At 43.3% G+C, this 12,462-nt stretch overlaps 3 protein-coding genes across 9 annotated transcripts in view; 1 reads left to right on the forward strand and 2 right to left on the reverse strand.

Moving 5' to 3' along the window:
• si:ch211-266o15.1 (zinc finger MYM-type protein 4) overlaps positions 1 to 4,954 on the reverse strand; it is a 35,378-nt gene extending 30,424 nt beyond the window's left edge. The window contains exons 1-4 of the mRNA XM_031580050.2: positions 4,528 to 4,954; positions 3,746 to 3,797; positions 1,334 to 1,681; positions 777 to 923 (exon numbers count right to left, since the gene is read on the reverse strand). Coding sequence (XP_031435910.1) covers positions 777 to 923; positions 1,334 to 1,681; positions 3,746 to 3,797; positions 4,528 to 4,551 — 571 coding nt within the window. The 5' untranslated portion in view covers positions 4,552 to 4,954. The remainder of the gene's footprint in view (positions 1 to 776; positions 924 to 1,333; positions 1,682 to 3,745; positions 3,798 to 4,527) is intronic.
• Positions 4,955 to 6,002: 1,048 nt separating this feature from the next.
• adprs (ADP-ribosylserine hydrolase) lies at positions 6,003 to 10,909 on the forward strand. Its single transcript, XM_012826800.3, has 6 exons — positions 6,003 to 6,349; positions 6,702 to 6,798; positions 7,852 to 8,059; positions 8,783 to 8,970; positions 9,289 to 9,389; positions 9,920 to 10,909. Exons 1-6 carry the CDS (start codon positions 6,157 to 6,159, stop codon positions 10,297 to 10,299), a joined length of 1,167 nt encoding a protein of 388 aa, XP_012682254.2. The 5' UTR covers positions 6,003 to 6,156; the 3' UTR covers positions 10,300 to 10,909.
• Positions 10,910 to 11,221: 312 nt separating this feature from the next.
• dctn1b (dynactin 1b) overlaps positions 11,222 to 12,462 on the reverse strand; it is a 39,330-nt gene continuing 38,089 nt past the window's right edge. For all 7 annotated transcript variants that reach the window (XM_031580058.2, XM_031580060.2, XM_031580059.2 and 4 more), the window contains one exon: positions 11,222 to 12,462. This exon is cut by the window's right edge and continues 931 nt beyond it. The gene's annotated coding sequence lies outside the window, so the exon portion shown is untranslated.

Genomic DNA, 12,462 nt, shown 5'->3' on the forward strand with positions numbered 1-12,462 from the left:
CCCCATACCCAATGTGAAGAATGGTGGCGGATCTTTGATGTTGTGGGGCTGTTTTTCTTCCAAAGGCCCTGGACATCTTGTTAGGATACATGGTATCATGGACTCCATCAAATACCAGCAGATATTAAATGAAAACCTAACAGCCCCCTCCAGTAAGCTTAAAATGGGCTGTGGTTGGACCTTCCAGCAGGTCAATGATCCGAAGCACACCTCAAAATCAACACAAAAATGGTTCACCGACCGCAGAATATAGGTTTTGCCATGGCCATCACAGTCCCCCGACCTAAACCCCATAAAAAATCTGTGGGATGAGCTGAAGCTGAGTCTACAAACGTTGACCTCAGAATCTGAAGGATCTGGAGAGATACTGCATGTAGGAATGGTCTCAGATCCCGTGCCATGTGTTCCACCAACCTCATCACGCATTATAGGAGAAGACTCAGAGCTGTTATCTTGGCAAAGGGAGGCTGCACAAAACATTAAATTAAGGGGTGCCAATAATTGTGGCACACATGTTTTGGGGAAAAATATTTATTTAATGTCAACAGTTTTTTTTTTCTTTCAATAGTTTTACTTCAATGAAAAGGTAAGATTTTTGTGAATATTTTGAGTGAAAGACCAAGAGGATAAACAGCAAAGACATATTTTTTTATAGCCTGTTTTGGTCATATTCACTAGGGGTGCCAATAGTTGTGGAGGGCACTGTATTAATACAGTTTCAGCCATATGAATCTCTATTCCTGATCACTATGCCCTAGTGGCTTGCTGCGTCTGACCTGGAGTTGCCTCAGCTGGTGGTGTGTGTGTGGGAGAGGAGTGTGTCTCGTCCACCACGGCCCTCTCCTCTGGAGCAGCTGCCTCGGAGTGGCCAAACACGCCCTCGTCACCAGCCATGGGGGACAGCCCTGTGGGGTGGCTCAGCCCTGCTCCGGCAAGACAAGATCACTTTCAGCTCAGATTCACTGGTGGAGTTTAACAGTAAGAGTGCACTTTCTGTGTGGGGTCCTGTAGCCAAGGCGCTAAGCCACTGGTGAAAAAGGTTCAGAGACCATTCTCCTTCTCTCTCACCCACATGATGTCACACAATCATATAACTACAACAGATATGACTAATGTAGTCCACACATGTGTTTTCGTATTTTATTGGTCTTCTTAGTTTCTTCCTTTTACGCCGCTGTCCTGAAGCTTGCAAGCAAATGAATGATTAATTTATCAGCTGGACTGCTCTAAGGCAATCAAACCCATGACAAAAAAACTCATGCGTTCCCATATTGTTTTTGTCAAAAGGGCTTTTTGTCAGACAATGTGTTGAACTGCCAGCTCTATTTCTCACCTGCATCCTCATCTATAAGAGGCCCTTCTTCTGTGTGGCTGTTGGCGTCTGACCCCTCGTCCAGCCCATGCTGCTGCTGCTCTTCCTCCAGTCCCGTCATCCGCGAGTCGGACCCCGTGTTGGAGGTTTCAGGGTATGGCTCGCCCAGCGAAGGGGCGTCCAAGTCCCAGGGGTCCTGGTCCACCCCAAACACGGGTAGCCCGTCCAGCTCGTCTCCATCCCCCACCTCCTCCGTCCCTCCGCCTCCGCTCCCACCTTCTGCCGTCTCCTCGCTCCACCCAGTGGGGAAGTGAGGGCCGGCTGCCTCTCCATCACCCTCCCCGTCAGAGGCCATCCTTACATCATCACCTGTCGGAGAGACCAAAGCCTTTTCTTACATTGAATCTGATGACAGAGAAATAAGCATAGGGAATAACTATGCAGCCTCCACTTTGAGGTCTAAATATATAGCACATTATTACGTGATCATAAATATGTAATCTACATTACTGCTTTCAGGTGAAGCCTCTGAAATATACCAGTAGTATACCAACACTGTCTGCCTCTTTGGACAAAACTATTTCACCTGAATGGACACTATAGTGTACACTCATGGCTAAAACTGGTAGGGATGGGAATCCAGAACCGATTCCAGTGGAGAACTGGTTACAAATTGTCCAATCCATCGGAATCATATGCCTCTGAGGTTAACAATTCCTCTTGTCGATTGGACATCAAGTCTGGTGGCAAGTGCAAATATTGTGTCTCTCCCGAAGCATGTCAAGTTTCATGTCGAGTTTCTGTCACATCAACAATAAGGTAATCTCATCACCCAGTTAACAAGTAACTGTTATCTATCGCGCAAGCTGAGCTACCTCAAATCAGGCTGGCTAACATCGTAAATTTACAAACATTTCTATATCTCTGGCTAACTTTATCTGTTTATGTGGTAGTATGGCGCATTAACTGACTGTAGACTAGACTACTTTAACTGAGTGAAATGCTGCAGAACAAACATGCATTATCACAGAAGCAGCAGTGATATTCTGTGGATACACTGGGGTTCATATTAACTGGGGATGAGGGACCACAACAATGCAGTTTTATTCCAACCAGCTGTGACGATTACGGCATTACATTCTAGACGTGTTATTCTGCAATAGGAATACAAACTTAAAAGGTGTTGTAGTTAAGCTACATAACTAGCCTTTGCTAGCCTACATAACATCAAACAGATTGCATTGGGAAAATCGAACGAGTTGAGGGGTAGACAAGCTTGCTAAATGCTAAATAACTAACTAAAAGGTAGCCTGATCACTGTGAGACAGATAGCCTACTGATCCAAACAAGGTCCTTTAAGCAGAAAGGACTGTGTGTATTCCAGACACAATGCAAGCTGCATAACACAACACTTAACTAAACCAGCTCAACCACAGAGAACAGCCTTTGAGAGGAGATGCCAGTCTGAAGCGAGGTACTAATAGTGTCATTAACAAAATGTGACAATAGCCATTTGATAAACATATCGAATCAATGATATCAGCCTACTACACAGTGACAGGCTACGTCAACAGGTAGTTTGTACTAACTGCACGCCTACTATTATATTTTGTATCAGTTGGCTTTGATTAGTCTAAATATTGTGCACATTTGTTTAAGATCATAAACATTTAGTGATGAGGCGAAGCGCATAGGTACCTGGTAGGCTAGCCCTTCCCAAGTTAACATTGACCTGTATGGGGAGCTTCCTCAAGCAGCCTACGCTTGAAAGACCAACAGAAGTGTTGTGGTTGATTTAGCTACAAAGCCTTTAATACCTCCTTAATAATCTCCACTGGTCTTGTGTGTGCTTGCTACCTGTTCCGCATACTTTGGCCTCAATCACATCTTCTTCTGTTAACTCAATAAAGTAAACAATGTCCTTACACAGAACACACCACCATGTTTGGTCTTATAGCAGTCACAACAATGCATTGTGGAACTTAGAGTTGTCTACAGACATCAGCCAGCAATCTCCAATCCCACACTTTGCCCCATTTGCAAGTCCCGTTTGTACATGCCTGGTGTCCACTTTTCTGCTCCTTTCGCACAAAAGAAATCCTACTGTCCAATGTCATTAACTTGCATCGTCATTAACGAACCTCGACTTGTTTATTCTCCAACAGACACAACAATTATTTTAAAACCTGATTATATCTATGTAATTTCTTTTGAAATGTTCAAATGTTATTAGACAGACATTCTAACTTGTGTTCAGGCGCAGAGATAATAGAACAGCTGCACTGACGCTAAAAACCAGACGCTGTGAAGAATCAGACCGATAAGGAGAACTGGTATCAATCTTCCCATTCCTACATACTGAACAAGATGTACATTAACAGTTCTATCTGAGAGTATGAATGGTGAGACAGTGGCAGTGAAGTTGGACTGTACCTGCAGAGGCTGGTGAGTTCTCGCTAAAAGCTTGTGCTACAAAGTCTCCATTCTGCAAAGACAGGGAAGCCATGAGGAGATATGCAAAATCACTGGACATTCTGTGAACATGGAAAAGGTTACTGAAATAGATCTACTTCTATAGAGAGAGAGAGACTTATCGAAAGGTACAGTATGTTCATGCTCAAATATAACCTAAACATGAAACTGTTGTAAGTACAAGCTGATAATTCTTATTATGGTCAGCTCTATTCTTGATGGCATGACAACCTTGCAAGTCATCTAGAACTTCTGCAAATGCTTACAGAAATGATACTAAATGATATGCTTTTTGAGCTGAACTTCCTTATGAATATGATACCCTGTGGCATGATCTAGCTAAGAAGGCAAGAAAGTTGGCTTGTAAATTGAACCAGCTTATTCTAAGAGGAGTGGCAACTGGTCATTCATTCTCTGGTCCACAACCCATCAGTTGAGAGTCTTAAGTTCAATCTTGGCACTAGTTACACTACCACTATGTATATAATATCGCAGTGTAGCACACACGCTAAACAAAGATCAATTCATGGCTGTTTCACTGCTTATGGCCAATGAACCTGCTTGTATCGATCCACTGTGTTGTTAGAACAAGCAATGTTGACTCACCCTCCGTCAAAATAACAATATATGAGATCCTCTGCACACATCGTACACATTAAGGTTATAACACCAGTATTCGTTCTAATCGTCAAAACCTGAAGTGTGGAAGAAAAGGCTATGTTGGAGTTTGAAGAGACCCTCACCTCATCTTTGTCTGAATCCGCCATGTTTACTGTGCAGGCGACCGGCTCGTAATGTTCGGCCAGGTGCTAACGACCATTAGGAAGTGTGTCTTGATAGCGAGTGAAAGCTCATTTCATGTATTTATCCAAAACCGCTTTCAATGGAATGGGCCAAGTATGCTGGCGAGCGCCTGGTTACACCATAGCTGGTAATGTGCTAGCTACTTGCTAGGAAGCACATTAAAATTATCTCAGTACCTCACTGAAAAGTAAACTTTGACAGTTTGTATTTAAAATATTTGTTGTGACCGTGCAATTAGTGGAAAGCCGTTTCGAACAATATAAAGGAGCATGTCTGTTGTTTCGCGGAAAGAATCACGGGCCCTTTCCAGATGCATAGACCAAAACAGAACGTCCCCGCGCGAACACAACGGGGGCAGGTTTTCTTCTATTCCTCGTCTCCCTTTGCGGTAGGCCATTAACGGCCCCGGTGTTGTACTGCCATCTCATGTCTAGGATGTAAATTCAACATCAGAATCACCACCCCGTTCACAACCATTGTAACATTTAGGTATGTATACGTTCAGTAAACGTATGGTAGCTAACAACAAGAAGGTCATTTACAATGTTCAACGTCTTTCTTTGTGTTAAAATAAGAGTTTATATAAAACTGTTCTGAATAAATTACATTGGTCTTGACACACTGGGTGATAAACGTCATACCAACAAGCAAGACATGCCAGACTTATATTACAATTCTACAACTTTGCAACCAACACCATCTTAGACTGCAGACCTTATCATTTCTTGAGTTTGAATGCAATGACACAAACCTAGTAGCAAGTTATCAGACCTACCCTGTGCTGGTTCTTACACTCTCTTTAAAGTACTTGTATCTGCCAGAAGGCCTAATTACTATTAGATTACTATAAATGCCCTATCCATAACCCATGCTGAGGTAGCCAAATTATAATATTTTTATAGATGACTGAAACTAAGATGTATATGGATTTGGATATATACCCTATGCCATGCCATATGCCAAAGAGCATGTCACAATAATCTGTATCTGTGTGAAACATCTTCTTGGAAGACAACTCACATAAAGTTTATGCTTTTTTTATTATTATTTCAGCATGGCCTTATCATCTCAGTTGTGGTAATTTACCTAGGTGAAACCAGAGCCCGTTTACGCGAATTTATGACATTCTCTCTGGTGAAACATTTTGTTAGTTGTTAAGCCACACCTCCAACAATCCTTGGTGCGGTCTGATTGACATATTTCACCGTAAATAAATGTAACTGCGCACTTGAAAACATGTTTTATTTCTAAATGGTGATAAATACATACATTGAAACGCATATTTAGAATAATGATTGGTTAAATCTTTATTTAAATGGAGTACATTTGTTTTTGCTCACTGGTCAAATAAAATTAATTTGATTTAATAAATCACAATCGCATATATTCGAGTCAGAATGGTAGCACGATGGGTCAAACAGTGACAACAGAATTTGAACAGGAAGAGATTCACAAATGTCAACTGATGTTGTCTCTCTTGTGTAGGCTACTAGCTATCACAATTAGTAACATTTAAAACACATTATTGAATGAAAATACTGCTCAGCGATCGTAGGTGTAACTGAACAATGACCGCAGCGCCGCGCCTGGTCACAGCCGTAGGAGGTCCTGCTTCTTTATGCCGATTTCGTGGTGCCCTGGTCGGCGCAGTTCTGGGAGACTGCATCGGCGGAGAGTTCGAAGGGACTGAGCCTGAGGAGATACCCTTGGATCGAGTTCTGCAATATCTGGATGGTCTGGAGGACGAAACCCGTGGCGATTGTGAGTTTTTTTTATGAAAACGATGTTGTGGGCTAACTGTTAACACTCCATTGTTTATAATCTAGGCTGCATTTGAAATTATAGTCTATACGATTACGGTAATTTAGGGGTAACGGTAGGCCTACACTTCAAAGCTCCCTTTCACTTTAAAACGATTATGACTTAATCTCCTGTTTTTCCTATTATGTGTGAAACCAAACTAACAACTGAAAACACCCTAAATCATAATCCTGATAGAGTGATCAGTGATGTAAACAACAAACACACTTTTCAGCAGAACTTGGTTGGTTGCCCCCGATCGGCTACCCTCTTTGAAATAACATTATTTTGGGTTAAATTTTGCTGTTTGTAGCGATATTGCAGTACAGCGATGACACGGCCATGACTCGCTGCGTGGCCCATTCCCTGCTGACCAGGGCAGGGTTTGATGAGCAGGACATGGCCAGAAGGTAAAACAATCACTTTTTGATGTGCAATACACTACGGAAAATAAATCGGTTTTGAGCGGTTAGAATTCTGCATGAGTAAGCCAAACACAGACAGTAAGGTGCAGTGTCTGTAGGTTTTGTAAGTGTACACTGATACACATTGCCCATAGTGCCGTTTCAACAGCAAAGTTGTACCAGTGGTACTAGTCATACCTGTTCCCAGGGATGGATTACTGAACGGGCCTACCGGGCCCAGGCCCAGGGGCCCCTGAGCTCAGGGGGCCCCTAAGCCAGAGCCTCTGCGTGAAGTCGCTGTTATTAACTATTAAGTGTACCTGCGCTGTGTTAGAAAATGTGTATGTGCGCTGTAAATCCTGTTGAGGTACAGGTGAATTTAGTTATTGTGTTGTTGAAAAAAAATGTCATTACATTTTAGTAATGTTTTGCGAGCGCGGGAAGGGGGCCCTTTTACACGTCCAGGCCCAGGGGCCCATGGTTTCATAATCGGTCCATGCCTGTTCTCTCAAAACGTCTCTTACCACAATGTAATTAACGCTTTAGTTCGTACTTGGCAAGCATTTTTCTGCGCTCAATGCTTAAGTTGCATAAATGGATAGGGTTTTCAAACTTCCCTGTGGTGTGCCGTTGAAGTACTGTATACCCACCACGTCTGCTCATTCATTCTCTGACATCAGTAATATCACAGACTTACCCTTTGCGTATTCGTTAGTGAACAGAATGTCATTGTCAAGAGACATTTAGGAAGGACTTCTCCAAAGAAATAGAAATACAAAAACAAAAGGCAACAGTCATCGTTATTCTTATGCAACATCTGTGTTTCTTGTTGTCCTGATGTGCTTGTTGAAAGAGAGAGGGATTTTTCCCACTATTATTATCTATTGTCTCTTGAGGTGTCATGTACTCAGTGCAACCCCTTGCCTGCATTGTTACACGTGTGTGTGTGTGTGTGTGTGTGTGTGTGTGTGTGTGTGTGTGTGTGTGTGTGTGTGTGTGTGTGTGTGTGTGTGTGTGCACCTGCTGGACAGCCTCCCTCACTGTATACTTCTGTTCCAGATTTGCTAAGGAGTATAACCTGGCTCCATTTCGGGGCTATGGCGCTGGTGTCATGCAGGTTCTGAAGAAGCTGGCGTCTCCGCAGCTCAGCGACGTGTATCAGCCCGCACGCGCTCAGTTCGGTGGCCGGGGATCCTTCGGGAATGGGGGCGCCATGAGAGCGGCGCCCTTTGCCCTCGCCTTCCGAGACCGTGCCGACGTCAGGAGGGTGAGACACACTCATATGAGGAGGGCACACAGCCTGGACACACACACACACACACACACACACAGTATTAGATATAGCCACTGTCACATGGATATAATCCACCCATGCCATTCACCTGCTATTTGTTCATTCATGTGATCTCCTAATTCAAGACTTTTCTTTTCTAAACCTGGTCTCTCCACAACATCTCCAAAAGGTGGACATCCTCAGTGGAAAAATACAAATATTGTTTGTAAAACTGAGGCCTGTTTGCCTTTTATGTGTTGTGCTCGATGTATTTAAATCCAGGATTAGGCTTAGGTTTTAGTCCCTGCCATCTGACCTATAACACCTTTCCATGCCACGCACAAATAAAGCTACATTAAATACATGCTCAATATATTTTTACCAGCTGCAACATCAGAGCAAGATACTTGATATGTCAAAGTCAAGGGTCCAGTTCTCAGGGAGTGAGGGCGCCAAATGTTTTGGGTGACTAGCCATCCAGTTTTTATTACCTGTTTTTAAATTAAACAGCTTACACAGAGGATGAACCAAAGGTGCCCTGTGTAATATCACTGCCAATAGTCTCTACTTACAACCATGTAACAAAAGCAGAAAATCGAGAATAACAAAACAAAACTCTCTTTTCCTCTATTGAGTGTAACACCTGACCTCCACACTCTCCCTCCCCCCCCCCCCCCCCCCCCCATTGTGTGTTGCTTCCTGGCTCTGCTGTGGCAGTACACACGTCTAGGGGCCATGCTGACACATTCCTGCTCTCTGGGGTATAACGGAGCCATCCTCCAGGCCCTGGCTGTGCACCTCTCCCTCCAGGGGGCGCTAGTGCTCCCCCAAGACTTCCTCAAGACGCTCATCACAGAGATGGAAGAGGTGGAGAAGGACGAATCCGCTCGCAGCGATGCCAGAGCGTGAGGATCCCTGCTTTTGTGCAGTTGAACTTTGTGAACTTTGAACTGTGAACTTTTTTTTACAGTTGTGTTAAGTATTAGCATATAAGCATACAAATAATAATTGATTTATGAGTGAGCGGTAGCTAAATTCTATAGCACAGTAGTATGAGAAAAGTATAATCAACTGGTCAGGTAGTTTGCCTGATGTATACCTAAACCAAACTTGATTCATAGGGTGAACTCCTACTAAGAGTTTGTAATGGAAAAGGCTTTTAAAACTACATCCTACGTACTGGATGCACTTTCAGATATGGTGACATATATGTCTCGTTTCAGGCTGAATGAATCAGAGTTTCCATTCTGCGCTCGTTTGCATCGGGTGAAAGAGCTCCTGGAGAGGAACAACGTGAGCGTCGAGGAGGTCATATCTGAACTCGGTCAGTAAAGCTGCAGAGTGAAGGCAGAATCAAAGGTTAATCCAGAATCAGATCTGGGTGGCAGGATTTTATCTCTGGTGAGATTATGTCGGTGGGATATAAATCATAATGTACAGTTTGTACTGAATCCACCACCTCAACAACCCGTGTGCAGGAGGTGTGAGAAGTGGAGAATTTGTGTCGTCTCATGTAGTTTTACAGAAATTTAGAGGCAAATTGATTTCCATGTCCATCTAAAATGAATATGTGTGTGTATTCTTTTGCCTGATACAGATTATTTTGCCTGATTACCTGCATACCAGCCCCAGTAGTAATGTTATCAAGTGAAAAGATTAAATCGTTTCTGCCCAAGTACATTTCACCGTCATCACCTAAAAAAATAAAGCTTTTATTCAAGCTAATGTCAGTATCATATATATATATACAACTGTCATGACACAAATGATTTATAAACAAGCTGCAGCAGCCATTAACGTCACAGGCGTTGAGAGCAAACCTCTGACTGGTCCCTATTCCCTCTCCTCTGTCAGGAAATGGCATCGCTGCACTCCACTCTGTCCCCACGGCCATCTTCTGTGCGCTTCACTGTATGGAGCCCCGCGAGGGCCTCCCTGAGAAGTACGGTGGCCTGGAGAGGACAGTGGCCTTCAGCCTGTCCCTGGGAGGAGACACTGACACCATCGCATGCATGGCGGGAGCCATCGCTGGGGCGCACTACGGGATCGACGCCATCTCGCAATCGTGGCAAAGGTGCTGCGAGGCCTCGGAGGAGGCTGACATGCTTGCGCAGAGGCTGCACAACATGTACCACAGGGCGCCCCCCGAAGGCGACCCAGGGGTACTGAGCTCGGGCAACAGCCAGCAGCACTTGCGCGGCGGCAGCAGCTCGGAACCTCAACCCCCAGAGTGAGAGTCTGAACAGGGATGCTGCACACACACATACACTCACTCACACACACACACATTTTCAAACAGTACAAACACACACAAACATCTCTTTGATGCAGAGTGAATGTTTGGACAGTGACTCGCCTACATATATACATACACACAGTACCCAAGGACCCACATATGTGCATACACACACACACCCACACATATGAACACTCAAAAAAAGATGTCTCCTTGTTTATGCAAACACTGACATCACAAACACATACACACACACAGACATCAACCAACCCCAGTTAACATACACAGGAAGTATGTGACTTGCAACTTACACACAATACAAACTCAATGTAGATGTGACACTCATACTCAGACACTTCTTATGCAACTCACACACACACAAACACACACACATACACACACACAGTTGCAGGGTGGGGATAACCAGCTTTTTAACACATGCTACACACACACAAATACCATATTTTTGCACTACACTGATTTTGTGCAAATGCCTCTGACATTCAAATTAAAACTTTTGATGTGAAACTGTTGTTATTATTGTGTATGTCTTTGGTGCCCAGAGGAAGTTTCCAATAAAAGAAAGATAATTCAATTATCTGAAAGCGTGTTGTTATACCGGTGTGATTATTTCTGAAACACTCCCTCAGTCTGCGCTATTGATTGTAGCTCCATACAGCTGTCTCACATATGTAGGTGTTTTGCTACAAAAAGTGAAATCAAAAGTAAGCCGTGTGAACAGCTACACAGGCTTATCTTGCCTTAACAAAAGTTCCAATAACATGAAGAAATGTAACTTTGGAGTTGCATTTTAGCGCTTTGCAATGTGAAATTTTATAACTCATATAATTTTTTTTTTATATATCATTCATGCGGTCTGCAAACAGTACCAGTGTGTGTGAATTAAATCATGAGACTTCTCACTGTTTGTAGTACATTTACTGTTATATAATCAGTTCTGCAGAGTACTTGTACATAGACCAGGTAAAAGCACTTTTTCAACAATTGACACTTTCAAAAGCAACTCTGTAAGTACACAATAAATACACATCTTGAGGACTACACAGTCCAAATGACTACACATCAGACTTATTCAAATAAACATCTCTAGTAAATAAACAACTCATGAGGTGTTGTTCAGTCCTGTCCTTTTTTTTCGACAGGGAGCGGGAAACAGCAGATCACCTCACTTCCAGAAGGGTGAAGATTAGCAAGCAGATCCCACGATATGCTCTAAATATAGGAATGACATCCTTCATTACGCAACAAAATATGCCAGAGAAGAAATACTATGCGCTTGAATCAACTGGTAACTACAAAGGCACACCACTGACCACTGCTGTCAAACTGGTGCCTTTCAAGGCCATTAGGGGGCAGATTTTCAATGACCATCTCATTTCACTGTATTGCTAACTTCCAGGATGGCATAAAAATCTGCCAACTTTAAGCCTTTTTTCGTCGTCAGCAGTTGTCATAACAGGGGAGGGGGATGAAACAACATCCTTCTCAGTTTACACCCAACAATACCGAGGTGAAAACTAGCAGGGTCAGAAAGCAAGACCTGCTTATGAATTTGCTCCAGTTATACAGCTAGCTAGCAGAACGCGATCATTAGCTCTATGTCGTGATTTGTAAGTTGTGATAATCAGCTACTTGGAGAAATAATGGATATGAAATACTAAAGTAGACCCACTTCCTGACCCTAGCCGTTTAACCTCAGCATTCTGCTCAAACTTAGCAGTATCTCCGAGGAAGCTTGCAGTGTGACAAGCATGGAGAACCGACCTCAGGCCTCTGAGATGTCACCCAATTCCAGAACCATTCTGAGTTCCTTTCCAGAACCCCTTCAAGCCCCTCCACTTCATTTTTGAATCTCTTGTGTATTTATTTAGAAGAATTCAGTTAGCCGATAACGAATATATGGCACTTGAGCAGTAACAAAACACACAGCCAGCGACAGCGCAGAGACACACAGCACAAACAGCAGGTTATTGAGGAACACCTTTGGCCTAAGCTGCCTCTCTGTATTAAAGCCTAATTATGTGCTTGTGTACTGTTGGGATAAATTGACTCTACTGTGAGTGCGTTTGTGTGCGTGCTGGATTTGGACAATGTTGTGTTGGCCTCGCATCATGCTTAATGAAGGTTCAGAATTAATAAA

Source organism: Clupea harengus, chromosome 14 (assembly GCF_900700415.2).
Source record: "Clupea harengus chromosome 14, Ch_v2.0.2, whole genome shotgun sequence".
Lineage (NCBI taxonomy): Eukaryota > Metazoa > Chordata > Actinopteri > Clupeiformes > Clupeidae > Clupea > Clupea harengus.

Bases quoted from the DNA above. Each gene is read 5' to 3' on its own strand.
- adprs (XM_012826800.3), top strand. From the start codon at position 6,157: ATGACCGCAGCGCCGCGCCTGGTCACAGCCGTAGGAGGTCCTGCTTCT. The intron at 6,799-7,851 runs GTAAAACAATCA...CTTCTGTTCCAG, and splicing joins GAGCAGGACATGGCCAGAAG to ATTTGCTAAGGAGTATAACC. The intron at 8,060-8,782 runs GTGAGACACACT...CTGCTGTGGCAG, and splicing joins ACCGTGCCGACGTCAGGAGG to TACACACGTCTAGGGGCCAT.